General features: G+C 38.6%; 4 protein-coding genes across 5 annotated transcripts; all 4 read right to left on the bottom strand.

Moving 5' to 3' along the window:
• Positions 1-81: 81 nt before the first annotated feature.
• Positions 82-3,249, bottom strand: LOC307010043 (calcium homeostasis modulator protein 2-like). 2 transcript variants are annotated; one of them, XM_079634402.1, is made up of 2 exons: positions 2,132-3,249; positions 82-2,034 (listed from the first exon to the last, which is right to left on the bottom strand). In XM_079634402.1, exons 1-2 carry the CDS (start codon positions 2,687-2,689, stop codon positions 1,651-1,653), a joined length of 942 nt encoding a protein of 313 aa, XP_079490528.1. In that variant the 5' UTR covers positions 2,690-3,249; the 3' UTR covers positions 82-1,650. The 2 variants fall into 2 exon arrangements, with proteins under 2 accessions (XP_079490528.1, XP_079490529.1); XM_079634403.1 differs by having other exon boundaries at positions 2,144-3,249.
• A 2,452-nt stretch (positions 3,250-5,701) lies between these two features.
• On the bottom strand, positions 5,702-6,728 carry LOC307010575 (calcium homeostasis modulator protein 2-like; the record flags this gene model as incomplete). Its single annotated transcript, XM_079635362.1, has 2 exons — positions 5,702-6,085; positions 6,183-6,728. The coding sequence occupies 2 exons, from the start codon at positions 6,726-6,728 to the stop codon at positions 5,702-5,704; spliced, it is 930 nt and encodes a 309-aa protein (XP_079491488.1).
• Positions 6,729-8,534: 1,806 nt separating this feature from the next.
• On the bottom strand, positions 8,535-12,914 carry calhm1a (calcium homeostasis modulator 1a). The gene is made up of 2 exons (XM_079635753.1): positions 12,210-12,914; positions 8,535-9,233 (listed from the first exon to the last, which is right to left on the bottom strand). The coding sequence occupies exons 1-2, from the start codon at positions 12,756-12,758 to the stop codon at positions 8,733-8,735; spliced, it is 1,050 nt and encodes a 349-aa protein (XP_079491879.1). The 5' UTR covers positions 12,759-12,914; the 3' UTR covers positions 8,535-8,732.
• A 276-nt stretch (positions 12,915-13,190) lies between these two features.
• Positions 13,191-15,462, bottom strand: calhm3 (calcium homeostasis modulator 3). Its single transcript, XM_079635153.1, has 3 exons — positions 14,953-15,462; positions 14,612-14,867; positions 13,191-14,150 (listed from the first exon to the last, which is right to left on the bottom strand). Exons 1-3 carry the CDS (start codon positions 15,237-15,239, stop codon positions 13,698-13,700), a joined length of 996 nt encoding a protein of 331 aa, XP_079491279.1. The 5' UTR covers positions 15,240-15,462; the 3' UTR covers positions 13,191-13,697.
• Positions 15,463-16,110: the final 648 nt, after the last annotated feature.

Below are 16,110 nucleotides of genomic sequence, written 5' to 3'. Positions count from 1 at the left end.
CGCGAATGACGTTTAGCACGGCTCGGCCGCGAATTCACCTCATTCGCGCGTCCAGTTTTTTTTTTTTTTTTTTTTACTGAGTAGGCCTAACTATCATCATTTTCCCAGATAGTGTATATATTTTTAGCCATTCTATTATCTCAAACAGCCTGAAAAATAGTGCATTTAGCTGACGTAAATGGTAAAAAAAATCTCCCCGGGGGAGTATGCCCCCGGACCCCCCTAGGTTTGGGCTAAGCCCCGAATGTTTAAATCGTCTGCCTCCGCCCCTGATATGTGATATCATGAAAAGATCCACTTCATCTAATCAACAACCCCATGGAATTCCACAGGGATCTGTACTCTGACCACTTGTATTCTCTCTGTACACCATGTATCGCCTCAAATGACTTCTATTATCAATTTTATTCAAATGATACTCAATGAATTCTCTCTTTTTCCACCCTTTGACGACCCTCACAAATCACTGCATGCTTGGCAATCATCTCTGCCTGGATGAACACCCATCACCTGACGCTGAATGATCAAAAACCAAGCTGTTGCTCCTTCAAGCCAAGAAGCATCCTTGCCAAGAAGACCTTATCATTTCAATAGACAACTCAACCATCTCACACAAAGCAAACAAATATTTGCCTCACACTGGACAATGACTTGTCAATTGCAATCCACTTACTAACCACAGTTATACCATGCATATTTCTCCTGCAGAGCATTTGCCAGACTGTAAAAGCACTAGTCTGCTCTTGTCTCAACTACTGCAACTCCTGGCCAGCAACGTGTGTGCAATCAAACCTCTGCAGCTCATACAGAATGCTGAAGCGCAAATGAGATTCAACCTTCCCAATACTCCCATGTCACATCTCTGCTCCACGCCCTATCCTAATCAAGTTTAAAGTACTATGATAGCATTCAAGGCAGTTCGTTTTTCTGAATTTTAATAACCTAAAGAACCTTTTTCCACTACAAAGAACCTTTTGTACAATGGTTCTATTTTAAAGGTACTCCATAGAACCACAGATGCCAATAAAGAAACAATTTCAAGAGTGTAGGCAGTATATCTCCATTAAATTTAGTAGATTTATGTGCAGCACTTGTTTATTTGTACAGGAAGCACTTCATTAGCATTACAGATTGCACGCTTTCCATCTGTTGATCGCAGTGGTCTCATATGTGATCCTAACCACTTTTGTAGGTCATTCTGCATAAAAGCATCTGCTAAAAGTCTTAAATGTACATAAATTACATTTCATTATGTCAGTGTTAAAATGATAAGGTGTTCCGTTGTAATACTAAAGATGTTATATTATTCATTCATTAGATACTAATTTGTCAGATGCACTTTATTGCTTAGCAGAGGATAACAAGAGGTCATCTCAACCTGAGAGTACATCATGTATCATAAAACAGATGCCAAATAGTCTGTTGTGCAGTATGAACCTTTTAATCGCCACAAAGCTAAAACATATCATAATGTGTATTAAAAAAACAATACAAAATAAAAAAATCTGAATTACAGCCTTCAATGACATTAAAATAATACTCAAGCATGTTTACTATGCAAAAAAGAAAAGAAAAAAAAGAATTCAGAATGTATAAAATGGCCACTGAAGACAGAATTAAACACCCAACTTAATACCCCCAAAATCTTTTTCAAACGCTGAGCTCCTTTGTGTACATGTCCCATTTGTTCAAGCGGCTGTACAGGGGAGTGTCACCGATCTCTCTGTACATGTAAACTCCAGTTACGCGGTTCCACTCCATTCTGGGTATGACATTCTTGATTCCCTGACAGGTTTCAAGAAGCTCCTTCTCCTGATTTTCTAAGGCTACAAAGCCAAAGAAGCTCTTGACACATTCAACTGCATTGTATTTAGCATGCACTTCAGCTGTACGCTGGAAAAGAGCTTGTTCGCTGGAACGATACTGGGACCAGTACGCCTCCTGCTGGTAGCCAAGGGTAGAGCAGCAGTGTTTTAGACAGAGGAGCAGAAAGACAGTAAGGGAGATGATTCCCACCAGCAACCAGCCCAACAGCTAGATGAATAAACAAGAAAAAAGAGGTTATATATCATACAGAAGACATTTTTCATGAAATCAGAAGAATTAATTAAATTAGGAACGATAAAAAGACCTGGGTAAGTACCTGGGATTCATACTGTAGCTGGCGTTCAATCACTCTTGAGTAGTTCATAAATGGAGCAGGTACATCCTTGCATGGAAACCGGGCCATGATTTCTGGAATCTTTTTAGTAGGAGGGAAATTATCCAAAGAAGAGGGGTCTACAAACTCACTGAAAGCACAGACATATGCCTCCCCTCTCAGGAGGGAAATAACAGACCATGTGATGGGGGCAACGACTGCTCTGCCCACAATGGAGCCCAAAAGAGCAAAAGCAGCAGTCACCGATAGTTTCCGGCATTTTCTGGTGCGACACTCTGACACAACGTCCCAGGTATTTCGATTGAGCGACAAGCCAATCACAAAAAAAGCCAGAGCTGGTACACCAATGGCAGCCAGACCGTACAGGTAATTTTTCATTGGTGAACATGGACAGTTAAATGCAAAAATATTGTATGCTGTCTGACTGGCCACTGTCCCTAAACCTATCAGACCATTGAAGATCATGACATCCTTACTCCTGAAGAAGAGTGCAATAAATTTGAAGTTTTCTGAGATGAGAGAAGCCATCTTCTCCTGATTTTCTCAATGTGAATTAACGGCGATTAAACAAAGTCTTTCAGAGAGTCTTTGTACATGAAAAGTGAAACACTGACAGATGAGTAAATTAGTTATTTTTTGTTATCTGACACTATCATACAAGAAAGCAGAAACAGTATTTTTAAAAACTCACAAAAAAAAAACCCCAGAGAAACATAGACACAAAGAAATATGCATGTGTACAATTCAGGTTATTATGAGATACACATTCAATTCAAAGACTGATTTCATGGAGAAAAGCTCTTCGAACAAATTCTCTTTGGGCAAGTCTCAGCGTGACACTTTGATCCAAAATTAGTAACTGAAAACCATACAGAAACAGAAAGACTTACATTCCATTGCAATGCGGTACAAATGGTCTTGCTGAACATCCATAAAGTTTTACAAATATGTACAACCAAATGCAGACAGCAAAAGAAGTCTTTAAAACAAATTAGATTTCTGTTAGTAGCTCATGTAGTTTGGAAGTAGTGAAATCCCTCCTTCGCTCTGTCTGTTGTGTGCAGCGGTGAATCATCAGCAGGAACTACATCTGGTTCCAGCCCCAGTGGAAAGTATGAGCATTTAACTAAAACAGGCTGGCCAACATAAATAAAAAAAACGTCCTCACATCCAGCAAAACAAGTCAGCTAGGGAGTAGGGAGTAGGGAGTAGGGAGTAGGGAGTAGGGACACCCCCCCCCCCCCCCCCTCCTTATATACATCTATTGATGGGTTTCCTTTTCTGATGATATTGTGTTGGTATTACATTAATAGTTAGATATAAAAGCCTAAATTCAATCTGGTCATCATATAAAGTGATTGTGTCTCTTCAGAATTTTTTGCACTAAACCGCTCAATTCATATGGATTAGTTTTATGATCTCTTTATGAACTTTTTGAATCCTCAAATTGCCTGGCCATCTTGGTGGAAAATATGATGTGAAATTTGCTAGTTTTTTTTTTTACTATCACATATATTTATTTGTGGAAATAATATAAACACATAAAATATAAAAATATAAAAACATGCTGCCTGTTTGCAGAAGCTAGCTAAACTGTCACTAGTCTACTGCTGATGTCATTCACTTTTGCAGTCAGACAGACCCTGTTGTGTCTGTGACAGAGTTGAGTGTGAGAAATACATTTTGTGGAATATAGAAGGAAACTGTGTCCATTTTAGCGTTTGAGTTAAAAGTCGCCAAATAAAATTTAGAAGTAGCTACATTTGTTGCTGTACTTTTTGGAAAAAAAAGAGTTGCCAGCCCAGGGCAGCCTGAAAAGTTGCTAAACCGCTGAGCTAAAAAAAAACACATCACTGAACAGATTGACGTTTAGAAAACCCCAAGAGCATTCTGATTGGCTAAACATTTAATCTAAACCGCGTGCTTGTTTAACTGTTTGCAGACAGGGCTGTTTCAAAGATCGATGTGATCATTTTCTGCATAGCAATCCATTAAAAACAAATAGAGTAGCTACTGCTATCGCACTTTATTCAGTACACTATACATAAAACATTGAAATGACTCTGGAGTAGTGTCTCTCACAGCTGTGTTTTTAATAGGTTTCTCAAGGTAGCGCGTATCAGAGCAGCTGTCAGTGAGCAACAGGTGATCCAAGCTTATTTAACAGCACAATTGCAAGTAAGTTAGGCATATATGCTACTGTTTTAATACAGTTCAATAAACAATATAGTTGATATATATACAGTTAAAAACTATTGTTTACATTGAGCTCACCTTTCATTTCAGACAAAAAATGGCAAGTTTTTCTTCCACCAAACAAAATAGTTCCAATTAAAGAGAAAGACAGATGCCGATGGTCTGACTTTCAAAGATTCCGCTCCTCGCTCCTGTCCTCTGCACAATTAACGTTCTCTTCTCTGGAACGTCACAAACACAGGCAAGTGGGGTGACACAAGCAGTGAAAAGTACTTATTGTGTTGGTGGACGGACGCACCTGGCCTGAGTCACTTCACAAGATGTTTCAGCATCAGCATGACTGTACCTTCTAATAATACTGGTTTCAGACAAGCCTCCAAGGCACCAACGTCACATATAAAGTACATCAAGGTGAGCTTTAATAATAACTAAGTTAATTATTTGGTACCACCCAAATTATTATATTTTTAGATTTGAAATTAACCATGGCAGGCTGCGACAGAAAAAGGCAGAAAAATATTGTGAATATTTTTTTATCTAAATATAGTATAAATATAATTTGAATACTAATTAAAACATATATTTTATATCTAAAACTAGATAAATAATAATAGTTATAATTGTTTTATTAAATGTGCATTATAATGGACAGTGGGTCTGGTCTCAATGTAGGCCTAAGCAAAGCAGATATATTGTGCACTACTGTAAAATTGGATTACAGTAAATTATCCTCCTGCAAATCTTCACTGAGATTATGCCTGACAAAATATCCATTTGACAATTTAAAATAGCAATGGCAGTAGGTAATCAGTGATAGGCTATGTTTTGACATTCAACTTGGTGTCTCTTTTAGGGAATAGGTATGGGTTGTTTCACATTAGTAAAAAGCCTAAACTGATTACTGAAAGGTTGTAAATTTTGATCCAACAGCCATCATCATTGCATTTTTAAACAAGGGACACAGTCCCTGCATTGTCCAGCAATATATATTATTTGCTTGTTTGCTATTAAGTTTTTAATGATTTTTACATTGCAATTGTAATAATTTAGGAGGTTCTGCTTCCACCAATCAAACTAAATAAAACAATAGCACACTAGCATTAAGTCTTCGAATATTAAACATCTGTATATTTATTTGATCAGAAAATTACTTGATTTCTTTAAAAAAAAGATAAAAAAAAAAATTGTTTTACTTTTGAATTCTGTTAATTGAACAATTCCTTGCATTTTTAACATTTCCAATGGCACACATAATTCTTGGGTGTTTCTTAATACCAAAGGTATTACTTTTCAGGTGTGTAGTATTATTCATCAGACACTAATGTCCATTTCTTTGTTAAGTACTTAACAGCCATGCTCATTTGTGTACATGGCCCATTTGTTCAAGCGGCTGTACAGGGGAGTGTCGTTGATCTCTCTGTACATGTAAACTCCAGTGACGCGGTTCCACTCCAGTCTGGGAATGACACTCTTGATTCCCTTGCACTCTGCTAGAAGCTCCTTCTCCTGATTTTCTAAGGCCACAAAGCCAAAAAAATTCTTGACATTTTCAGCCGCATTGTATTTAGCATGCACTTCAGCTGTACGCTGGAAAAGCGCTTGTTCGCTGGAACGAAATTGGGACCAGTACGCCTCCTGATGATAGCCAAGAGTAGAGAAGCAATTTTTCAGACAGAGAAGGAGAAAGACGGAGAGCGAGATGATTCCTACTAGCAACCAGCCCAACAGCTAGATGAAGAAGAGAAAAAAAATAGGTTGAACATACAAAAAGTGTGCATGCAATTAAGGACAATAACAACACTATAAAAAGTGATAAGTAGGCTACCTGGGATTCATACTTTAACTGACGTTCAACTTCTCCTGAGTAGTTCCTAAATGGATCAGGTACATCCTTGCATGGAAACCGGGCCATGATTTCTGGACCAGGTATATTTGAAGTGAAATTATCCAAAGAAGAGGGGTCTACAAACTCACTGAAGGCACAGACATACGCCACCCCTCTCAGGAGGGAAATAACAGACCATGTGATGGGGGCAACGACTGCTCTGCCCACAATGGAGCCCAAAAGAGCAAAAGCAGCAGTCACCGATAGTTTCTGGCATTTTCTGGTGCGACACTCTGACACAACGTCCCAGGTATTCCGGTTCAGCATTACCCCAATGACAAAGAAAGCCAGGGCTGGTACACCAATGGCAGCCAGACCGTACAGGTAATTCTTCTTTGGTGAACATGGACAGTCAAAAGCTAAGATGTTGTATGCTGTCTGACCGACCACTGTTGCTAAACCTATGAGACCATTGAAGACCACAGCATCCTTACTCTTGATGTACAGTGCAATAAATTTGATGAATTCTGAGATAAGCACAGACATCTTCTCTTGATATAACCTTGCTTTTCTTTTTCAGTTTCTTTCCGCTGATGGTGATTGTTGTGTCTGTAAATAAAACCTAAAACCCTGACAAAGACAGATGAAGAAGGCAAACAGAAACAGCTTTATTATACAAATTATTCCAAGAGAAATGTAGTCATAGAGTAACAATATGCATTTAATTCGTATAAAAGCAATTAATTGGGAAAAGTTTCCCCAAGCCTTAATGTGCCACGTTATTGAAAGCCGAAAATCAACTGAAAAATACAATTATTTCTGAAAGTGAAGACTTACATTCCAGAGCCAGGAGGTACAAATGGTCTTGCTGAACATCCACAATGTTTTAAAATCATGTACAACCAGAAGCAGATTGAAAAAGATGCTTTTAAAACAACAACAAAAATATCTCTATACCTAGCTCTATTTGTTGTGGTAAAGAAGTGAGATCCTTCCATCGTCTGTTGTGTATATAGCAGTGAATCACTAGGAGCAATTACAATCTGGTTTCAGCATTAATTTAACTAAAATAGGATGGGCTAAAGTAATTGAGAAAGATCAAACACACGCACAAAAAAACAACAACAACAACTAAATTTATTTCTATTATTGTTCAAATGTTCATTTTTTGACACTCCTTTTGCAGGTCTTGGAGTTAAAATGTGTGTTTCATCAAGGAGACATACGAAATGGGAGCATCAAAGTGCACACAAAATCTCAGAATAATTAAACTTATTTCACAGCAAGTAAGTTCTGAAGTCAGGCCATTGTTCCTTTAAAGACAGTGGTTTTGACCCATAAGGCCCCACATGATCCACAACAATATTGAAGCCCACCCCTCTCAATTTTTTTATGAACATAAATTAGTAATGACCATAGATTAAAATAAGCCACTAATTTTAAAATTCCAGAATTTTAGGGGTGAATTAAATAAAAACTACCTTGATTTTGACTTGTTTTACCTTATTCTAAAGCCAATTTTGTCTTATTTTAAATCATTTTAATTAATCTACAGTGTAAGTTTTTGTGACCTCTGGCTGAGAACCTCAGCTTGAAGAAACCCTCAGTGGTGAGTCATTTTGGTTAGTGATAAATACTTCTTCTTTAAACTGAAGAACATAACTAATTATTTTTGAGAGAGAAATGAGCTCAAGACCATCAGGGGCCTATACCATGAAGCCAGTTTAGGTGGCGATAGCCAGTTATGTTTCAGTTTATTTTGTGCCAACCCTGGGTTTTAGGCACCATGAAAGTGGCTTGGCTTTTAGCGATGTTCATCGCCATAGAAATGAACGCTCCATAGCTAACCTGCTCTGGGTAAGAGATCCTCAAACCAAAACTGGACCAATCAGCTATGAGCAAAGTGACACATGTCTGATGCAATTAAGTAACTTATCCACTGCTTGAATTGACAGAGAAAGTTGATGAACAGCGTCATGGTACCAACAAGGACTGAATGAATTGGTTTGGTTTTGTCAAACTAATCCTGTAACCCTGAGTTTGTTCAACTGCCATCATGGTACGGGCCCCAGGTGGTGTAAACTCAAGAGTTGCGAAGCCAGTTAGACATTTGCAACCAAACAGCAATGATTTTCTATAGTAAAGCCTCCAAAGATGCAATCTCTGATAGGATTTAATATTTAGGATGCGATATCTGTTGGTTTTGTGAGGAACATAATTTAGGACGTGGTACTTAATTTAGTAGCCATCGAAACTTGTCATTAGTGGGCAAGGCTAAATACCAGAAAAAACAACCAATTATCATATTGGTCACACCTTTAACACGTTACGTATCACAGAAAAGCCCATGATATCCTATTATTTATGTTCTCATTTATTTATGGTAACACACAACATATAGGTAGTAGATCGACTGAAGTCTCTGGAGGATATAAAATAGGAAGTTACATTCAATAAATAGAAATGAGATAGGAAAACAGGACTCTCTTGACAGTGAGTACTGCTAAAGCACTTCATTCAATTCTTCATAATTTAGATTAAAACATTAAGTCAGACTTTGGAGTAGTATGCCACAGCTGTTTTCTTCATAGGTTTCTGAGTGTGGCGCTCATCAGAAAAGCTGTGAGTATCCAAGCGTGCATGTCCATTCATATCTTCAGCACGTTTAGTAATCAGTAGTGGGGGTTTACATGTATGCCAGTTCCACAGGACTTTATTCATGTCGTCTTCTTTACGGATCCCAAGAAGCTTCTCCTCGTCACTCTTCTGTTTTTCCCCATCCTCATCTTTATTACCTTTCCCTTTCTTTATGGGTGTGGGAAGTTGTGGAACAATTTCACCACTGATGCTCTCGAAGTATTGCTGTATGCAGACCTTAGCGAAGCTCTTGGCGTGCTCTTTGCACATTTCATCAAATAGTTTGCGCTCTGTATCAATGTAGTGTGACCAATATTTGGTTTTAAGAAAAGCTGCCTGAGTGAAACAAGGTCTTATTGCTCTTACCAAGAAGGCTACTATAGTTATTATCATTAAAAAGGTCCATCCACAGGCCTAAAAAAAAAAAAAAACATTACAACAGATTAATGCATTATATAGCCCCAATTTAAACTAATTGTATTTCATACATCATTTCTATGAGGTCCTAATTATTATTGGGCCTGTTTTAAAAAACCTCTTGTGTAACTGTGAAAATGTCTGATTTAAATCATGAAAATAAATTCAGAAACACTTTACAATAAGGTTCATTAGTTAACATTACAAAGATGAATAAATACTGTAACAAATCAGTTCATGTTAGTTTATGTTACTAATGTTAACTAATGAACCTTATTGTAAAGTGTAAGTTCTAGTAATTCTAGTAATAATCTCTACTCAAATAGTTTCTTCTTTTCTCTAGGTGCATGTTTGACATTAAAACGTACCTTTTTATGAGATGGCAATTTCGTATGATTTTTAGAAGAAAAAAAAGCATGAAACTCCACCCCTAACCCCACCCATAAGCGTAACCGTCAGTGGAGGTAAGCAGATTGTACAAAGATTTTGCCAACAATTCACCAAAATGTAAAATGCAAAATGTAAAAAAAAAGTTCCGTATGGCATGAAATTCTGTTTTAACCTCAGGTTTAGCGCATAAAAGTTTCTAGCCTGTGAAAATGCAAATACGTAAGAGGTAAGAGGCAGTTTATGATTGGTTGTCTGTTGCTAAGCTGCTCTACAGCTGTGGTCAGAAGTATTAGCAGTAACATCAATTTTGTGTTTTGAAAAGTAGCTGCTTCAGTTGTTTTGATTCACATTGTTCTGGATTATTGTGCAGAGTGATTAGATGGATTTTAATTAAAGGGATACTTCACCGATTAGCATTAAGCTTTGTATCAGTAGAAAACCTGTAGTATTTTCATGCTTCCCCGGGGGCCACCATAGTAGCAGACCATCACCTGCTGCGAATAACTTTACATCTGAGGCATTTAAAGACCATTTGTCCATTATTTATTTCTAAAGAAACACGACAATGTATAAAAGGCTCAATTACCTTGTATCTTACGTAAACAGTTTTTGAAAAAAATAGGCTAACAATTGCGTCATAACCACTCGACTCTCTGTCGCACAGTCGAGAAAACCGTATAGGCAGGCGGAGAAGCTCGCAAACAATCGGGGGGACGTGGAGGCATAAAGTCCGATAAAGTTAAGGGAGAAGCCCATAGGGAGTGGTAAAGTTGCTCCTGCTGCTAGCTCATGAAAGCTCCTACTCACGCTCTCCGTCTCTGCGAGATTCGGAAGGGAATTATTCAGATTTCTCTCAGCACAGCTACCAGAAGACTTACAACTGTCAGACAGTTTGCTCACGTCACATCTACGTCGTCAAGCTGAGTTTGTGCCTGCGCACTACGCTCATCCATCAGGAAGTGAGTGCTTCTAATTGACTTCACTTTTGTCCGTTGAAACCTATAGGGTCGCTGTGTCCATTTTATATACTGTCTATGGATCTCACTCAGAGAATGTACAAACAGTGTCAGCCATCTTTTTTTGAAGCTAAGCTAACAGGCTCTTGCTGAGTAGTAGGGGTGACCATACGTCCTCTTTTTCCCGGACATTTCCAGCTGGTATTGCCTGGGCTCTTCCTCCCGACCGCCAAGCAGGTCCTGCTGCTCCGCTGCAGCAGCTGCTCAGGCCGCCTGTCGCTCCCCCACCATCCACAACTGCTCCTCGCTGCACTACGGCCCGCATCCGACCCGCGCACCAGACCAGACCTCGAGATCACCCAAAATGTCCAGGACTCGGCTCCTGCTTTCCACAGTCGCCATTCACTACGCCTACATTATTACATTATTTGACACTGACACGTATGTGCCAGCTTTGCAGTTCATGCATTCTGCTTCACAATGCTAAAACACACATCAACTGATCACTTGTTTAGCATTCATGTAAACACTACATTCAGATTCACCAATCGGAATAAATTCAGTCCGATTGAAACAAAAGTGGCCACCCGCACGACCCACAACACAGAAACCAGAGGCGGCCAGAGCAGCCGCTGCAGCAGAGGAGCGAGACCCGCCCGACGGTAGGGGGGAAGAGGAGCCAGGGCAGACTCGTCACAGAGAATTATGAAAAAACGGCGTCTTTTCAGTTTCGAGTCGACTAGTAACCTATTTGTATCAATTCTTCCGATACTGGCCTCTGTAACCGGTAGGCGTGGCTTGGGAGAGGCCTCGTAGGGCAGCGAAGCAAGTGCATTCTGGGAGTTGTTTTCTTTCATCCACATGAAAATACATTTTCTGGCTTTTCTCTGTCTAGAAGGCACCAACTTCTAAAATGATTTCACATTTCTTACATACATGACCCAATTTAAATAAACATTCATCTTTCCAGCGGTGAATTATCCCTTTAATTGTTAAAAGCTTTATTGTCCAAAAACATAACTTGCTTTTGTGTGTGTGTGTGTGTGTGTGTGTGTGTGTGTGTGTGTGTGTGTGTGTGTGTGTGTGTGTGTGTGTGTGTGTGTGTGTGTTGGTATACAGTATATAATCAAATTTAGAAAGCATATACTGGTATATTCTGCTGAGTTTGTGTGTCTATGTACACAATATACACAGATATATCGATATGTCTATAAGTACACAGTAAACACACACACACACACACACACACACACACACAGAGAGAGAGAGAGAGAGAGAGAGAGAGAGAGAGAGAGACATTTATATAATATATACATGTAATAATACACTTGTAAACAAACTTTTATGTTAGATGCGATAAATCGATTTGACAGCACTGATATATATATATATATATATATATATAGAGAGAGAGAGAGAGAGAGAGAGAGAGGGGGGGGGGGGCTATATGGGCGGGCACTGCACTCTCGCGCTGCATAATTATCATTAGGCTATATCAATTCATTACCCAGCTGCTACCCTCTTTCAAAATTATAAATGTGAAACACTGCTTTACCCAGTGTTAATTGTAATAGGTAAAAGTGAGCCTATTTTGAAAACCCCATTTAGACATCAAGTTGAGTATTACCTGTGAAAAACAGCGAATATACCTAATGGCCGCATCTCTGGAGATAATATGATGCCCATCAAATACGTCTTCACATGGAATCATTGCTTGTAATTTCTGAACATCATTTTTTGATAAGCTTTTATATGTCTCGTTGAGGAACTCGGATAAATCCGATGTGGCACTGAAAGCGCACAAAAAGCTCTTGCCATCCATTAAAGTTACGGCTATCCATACAACTGGAGCGATGAGAGCGCGCTGCGTCATGGAGCTGAACATGTAGCGCAAAACCGCTGGATCCTTTCTGCGCTTGCCCATCGGTCTCTTCCATTCTTCAGTTAACACTGATATGTTGTTGTTAAGTACATATCCAAGTAAAAAGAACCATATTGGGGGCACAATTAGAATTCCGATTCCATACGCATAATTGTAGGCTGGAAGGCAAGGGCATGTAAACTCAAAAGAGGAATACATTTGAGCACTTGCCAGAGCCATGATCCCACAGATGCCATTCATAAAGGACTCTTGGTTGGCTTGCAAAAACTGGACCATAATCCGAAATTTATCCATTTTCAGAAAGGGAGTTCACCTTTTAGAGCAAAATATTAGAGCAAAGTTTATAGTACAGCTAAGTAATAAATAATAAATTTGATTTATATAAGCAAAGACTTACTCTATCTTGTCAGAGAGAAAAGAAAGCAAGACTGCTTGAGCAGAGATGAGTGTGATGAAACATTCACCTAGTGAACTTAAAGCTTCGATAACCATGACTGACAGGCCACTCCTTTAGAAGTTCTATAGATGGGTGTGAATTTTGTTCTCACATTGTCCAGTCAGTGTTTAAATAGTTTCCTGTATGTCAACCATACATAAAGGACAAAATATCTCACTACAAATGTGTACTGAAGGCAAAAGTACATTTCAAGACATGTACTATACAATATACAAATACAACATTTGTTGACAGTGGTCTGTCACACAGCTAAGATGATAAACATAAATGTATTAATATATATTCATTTTATTAATAGATACACATATACAATACATACAGACATATACATAAACATTACACATATTTTTTCAGGTGTTGCCAAGGTTCCGCAGTCATTTGCATCCAAGCCATATCCATGAGGTTGTTGTGTAATGTGTGTGGAAAGAGAAATGCAAAATTACACAAACTCAATCCCAGCATATTCAAATGCTCCAGCATGCAAGCTCTTGAAGAAGGTTTAAAACAAGGCTTTCTGGATTGGCAATAATCTGACAGTAGCATTACAATAAAAAAAAAATTGGTTTCTAAATTCATATGCAGATGAAACATTGATGAATGCAGTACATAACACATGCATCAGCTTGCAAGCTTTCGCCTCTGAGTTAACAATAATCAGTTATTTAGTCCTCAATTTATTACAATTTTGGGATTCATCAACATTTTTCATTAGCTTTATTAACGTCACTTATTTGCATGAATCCTTACTTAAGAGGTAAGATCTGTTTTAATCAATTTTACACCTCAGAGAATAACGCCTTTCCATTGTGATCTTCCCAAGTGATACATACTTTGGGCTTATAGGCCATCTTGGTCACATCCAGTTCTGGTTTGCACTCGTACCAGGTTTGCAGCAAATGATCCACCTGGTCTTGCCTGGTAATACCATGCAGACGCTCCTCTTCTTCCTCTTCATATTCATTACGGATTGTGCTGGGTCTGCGTGCACTTGAGAGGGGCATTCTCACGGTCACATCTTCTCGCATGCTCTCAAAGAACTGAACCACGCATTTTCTGGCAAAATCTCTGGCATGAAGGACACAGGTCTCATCGAAGAGCTTCTGTTCAATGTCCAGGTAATTGCTCCAGTAACGAGTCTGCAGAAAAGTGGCGTGATTGAAGCAAGGCTTGATGACGCGACCCACAGCACCCAAAAGAATGAAGATGAGGAGTATTGACCAGCCTATTGCCTTAGAAAAGAAGATGAATTGACAAGAAGAATAGATGAATCATGTGGTTATGCAAAAGTATGAAAAGACTTTAACCACCTACAGATTTGCTAAAGGTCTGTTCCTGTCAACTTTGTACAGCTCAATCTTATCAGCTATCAAGTCAAAAATGACATTGACATCACAGTTGATTGACAAAAGACTATGTATGTAAGCATTGAAAAAAATTACACAAAAATGTGAGAAAACACTTAATGGAGAGTAACAACGCACATATATGATTCAGCTTTCCGAATGCAAAGTATAAAAGGGTTTTAACCACCTACAGATTTGAAAAATGTCTGTTCCAATCAACTTGTACAGCTCAATCTTATTTAACAGCTTTCAAGTCAAAAATGACATTGACATCACAGTTCATTGACTAAAGACTAGGTATTTAAGCATATAAAAAATGTGCAAAAAAGTTTGAATAACACACTTACTTGAGAGTAACAACGCACATAGCGTGATATAGCTTTCCGAAAACTGCTGTTTTTGAAGATGATATCTTCTTTGCAAGGCACCTTAGCCATGATCTTGATTAGATCTATGCCGGTGCTGTTAGGTATTCCTGTAAAATATTTAGGGTCTACGTTCATACTAAATGCACAGATGAAACATTTTCCATCCAAGAGTGTCATCAAAATCCAGACCATGGGGGCCAGAAGGGCCCGTTGCATCATTGATGACAGCAGAAATCTGGGAGAAGGATAATAGTTAATATTTTTGTATTATCAATATGAATATTATTTAGTCAAATAATATTGTTTAGCTTCAAACTCACTTTACCACTGCCGGATTTTTTGTCCTCTTGCCCATCGGTCTGACCCACTCTTCCATCAGCACCCCTGTATGGCGATTAACTAACACTCCCAAAAGGAACAGTATAATTGGGGGGACGAACATGACCCCCATTGCGTACATCTTATTGTATTGCGGTAAACAGGGGCAGTTGAAATCAAAACTTGTATACAACTTGACGCTTATTAGTGACAATATTATACAGATACCATTGGAGATGGACTCCGAATTTGACTGGAAATATTGTAAAACCAACTTTAAGCGATCCATTAATTACAGTTTACGTTATATGGCTGTCAAAGGTTTGTAGGCTACTTATCTGACAATGACCACCAAATACGCTGTTCTGCAATGTGCGCTGATCAAGTCACAAAAACGCAAAAAGATAGATATAATTATCTGAATCACGTGAAAAAAAACGATTCACAATTATTAACGCATCTCGCGATCTCTGCGTGCTGAAGTGCGATGAGATCACAAGTAAGGCGCGCGCACCTGTAAGCTCGCTTTGGTCACACCCAAATGTGCGCATGCCAGACATACCTGCCTTTAAAACTTATTTTTGCTTTTCTTTGTTGTTTAATTGAACGCCATTGCAAGGGTCTTGTGAGGAAATATTTCATATATAGGCCTATGGTCATGTTTATATTTAGTATTTTTATTTTATTTTTAAAAGAGAGAGAGAGAGAGAGAGAGAGAGAGAGAGAGAGAGAGAGAGAGAGGCTGCAGCCCTCACGTGACAGAGGATACGTAGGCCTATATAAGCGGTTTCTAATGTTTCTAATAGCATCACCCCTTAGGAAAATAACATCGAAGATAAAATTCACAATCATTACCAACGGATGATTGCAATGGTGGTTATTTGACAGAAACTCTCAAATCTAAACATTATTGTAGTAGGTAGCTTTTTTTTTACATTCTATGGTAGATGTGTATTGTCTAAGGCTAAGCGACTGAACTTTGGTGAGGCAGCGACCTCTTGTGGGCACATTTGTCCCCCGTCTTTAGTAGGCTTTTTCTGCGTAGCCGCACATCTTTCTAAAGAGCTGGCATTTTTTCGTTAACAACGTAAAAAACAAAATTGAAAAATTTTGTTTTGTAATTGCATATAGCCTACATCCTCAATGAATATAGGCACGTA

Source organism: Phoxinus phoxinus, assembly GCF_949152265.1.
Source record: "Phoxinus phoxinus genome assembly, chromosome: 14".
Lineage (NCBI taxonomy): Eukaryota > Metazoa > Chordata > Actinopteri > Cypriniformes > Leuciscidae > Phoxinus > Phoxinus phoxinus.
Note: the sequence above shows the minus strand (reverse complement) of the source record. Positions and strands in the feature narration are given on the sequence as shown.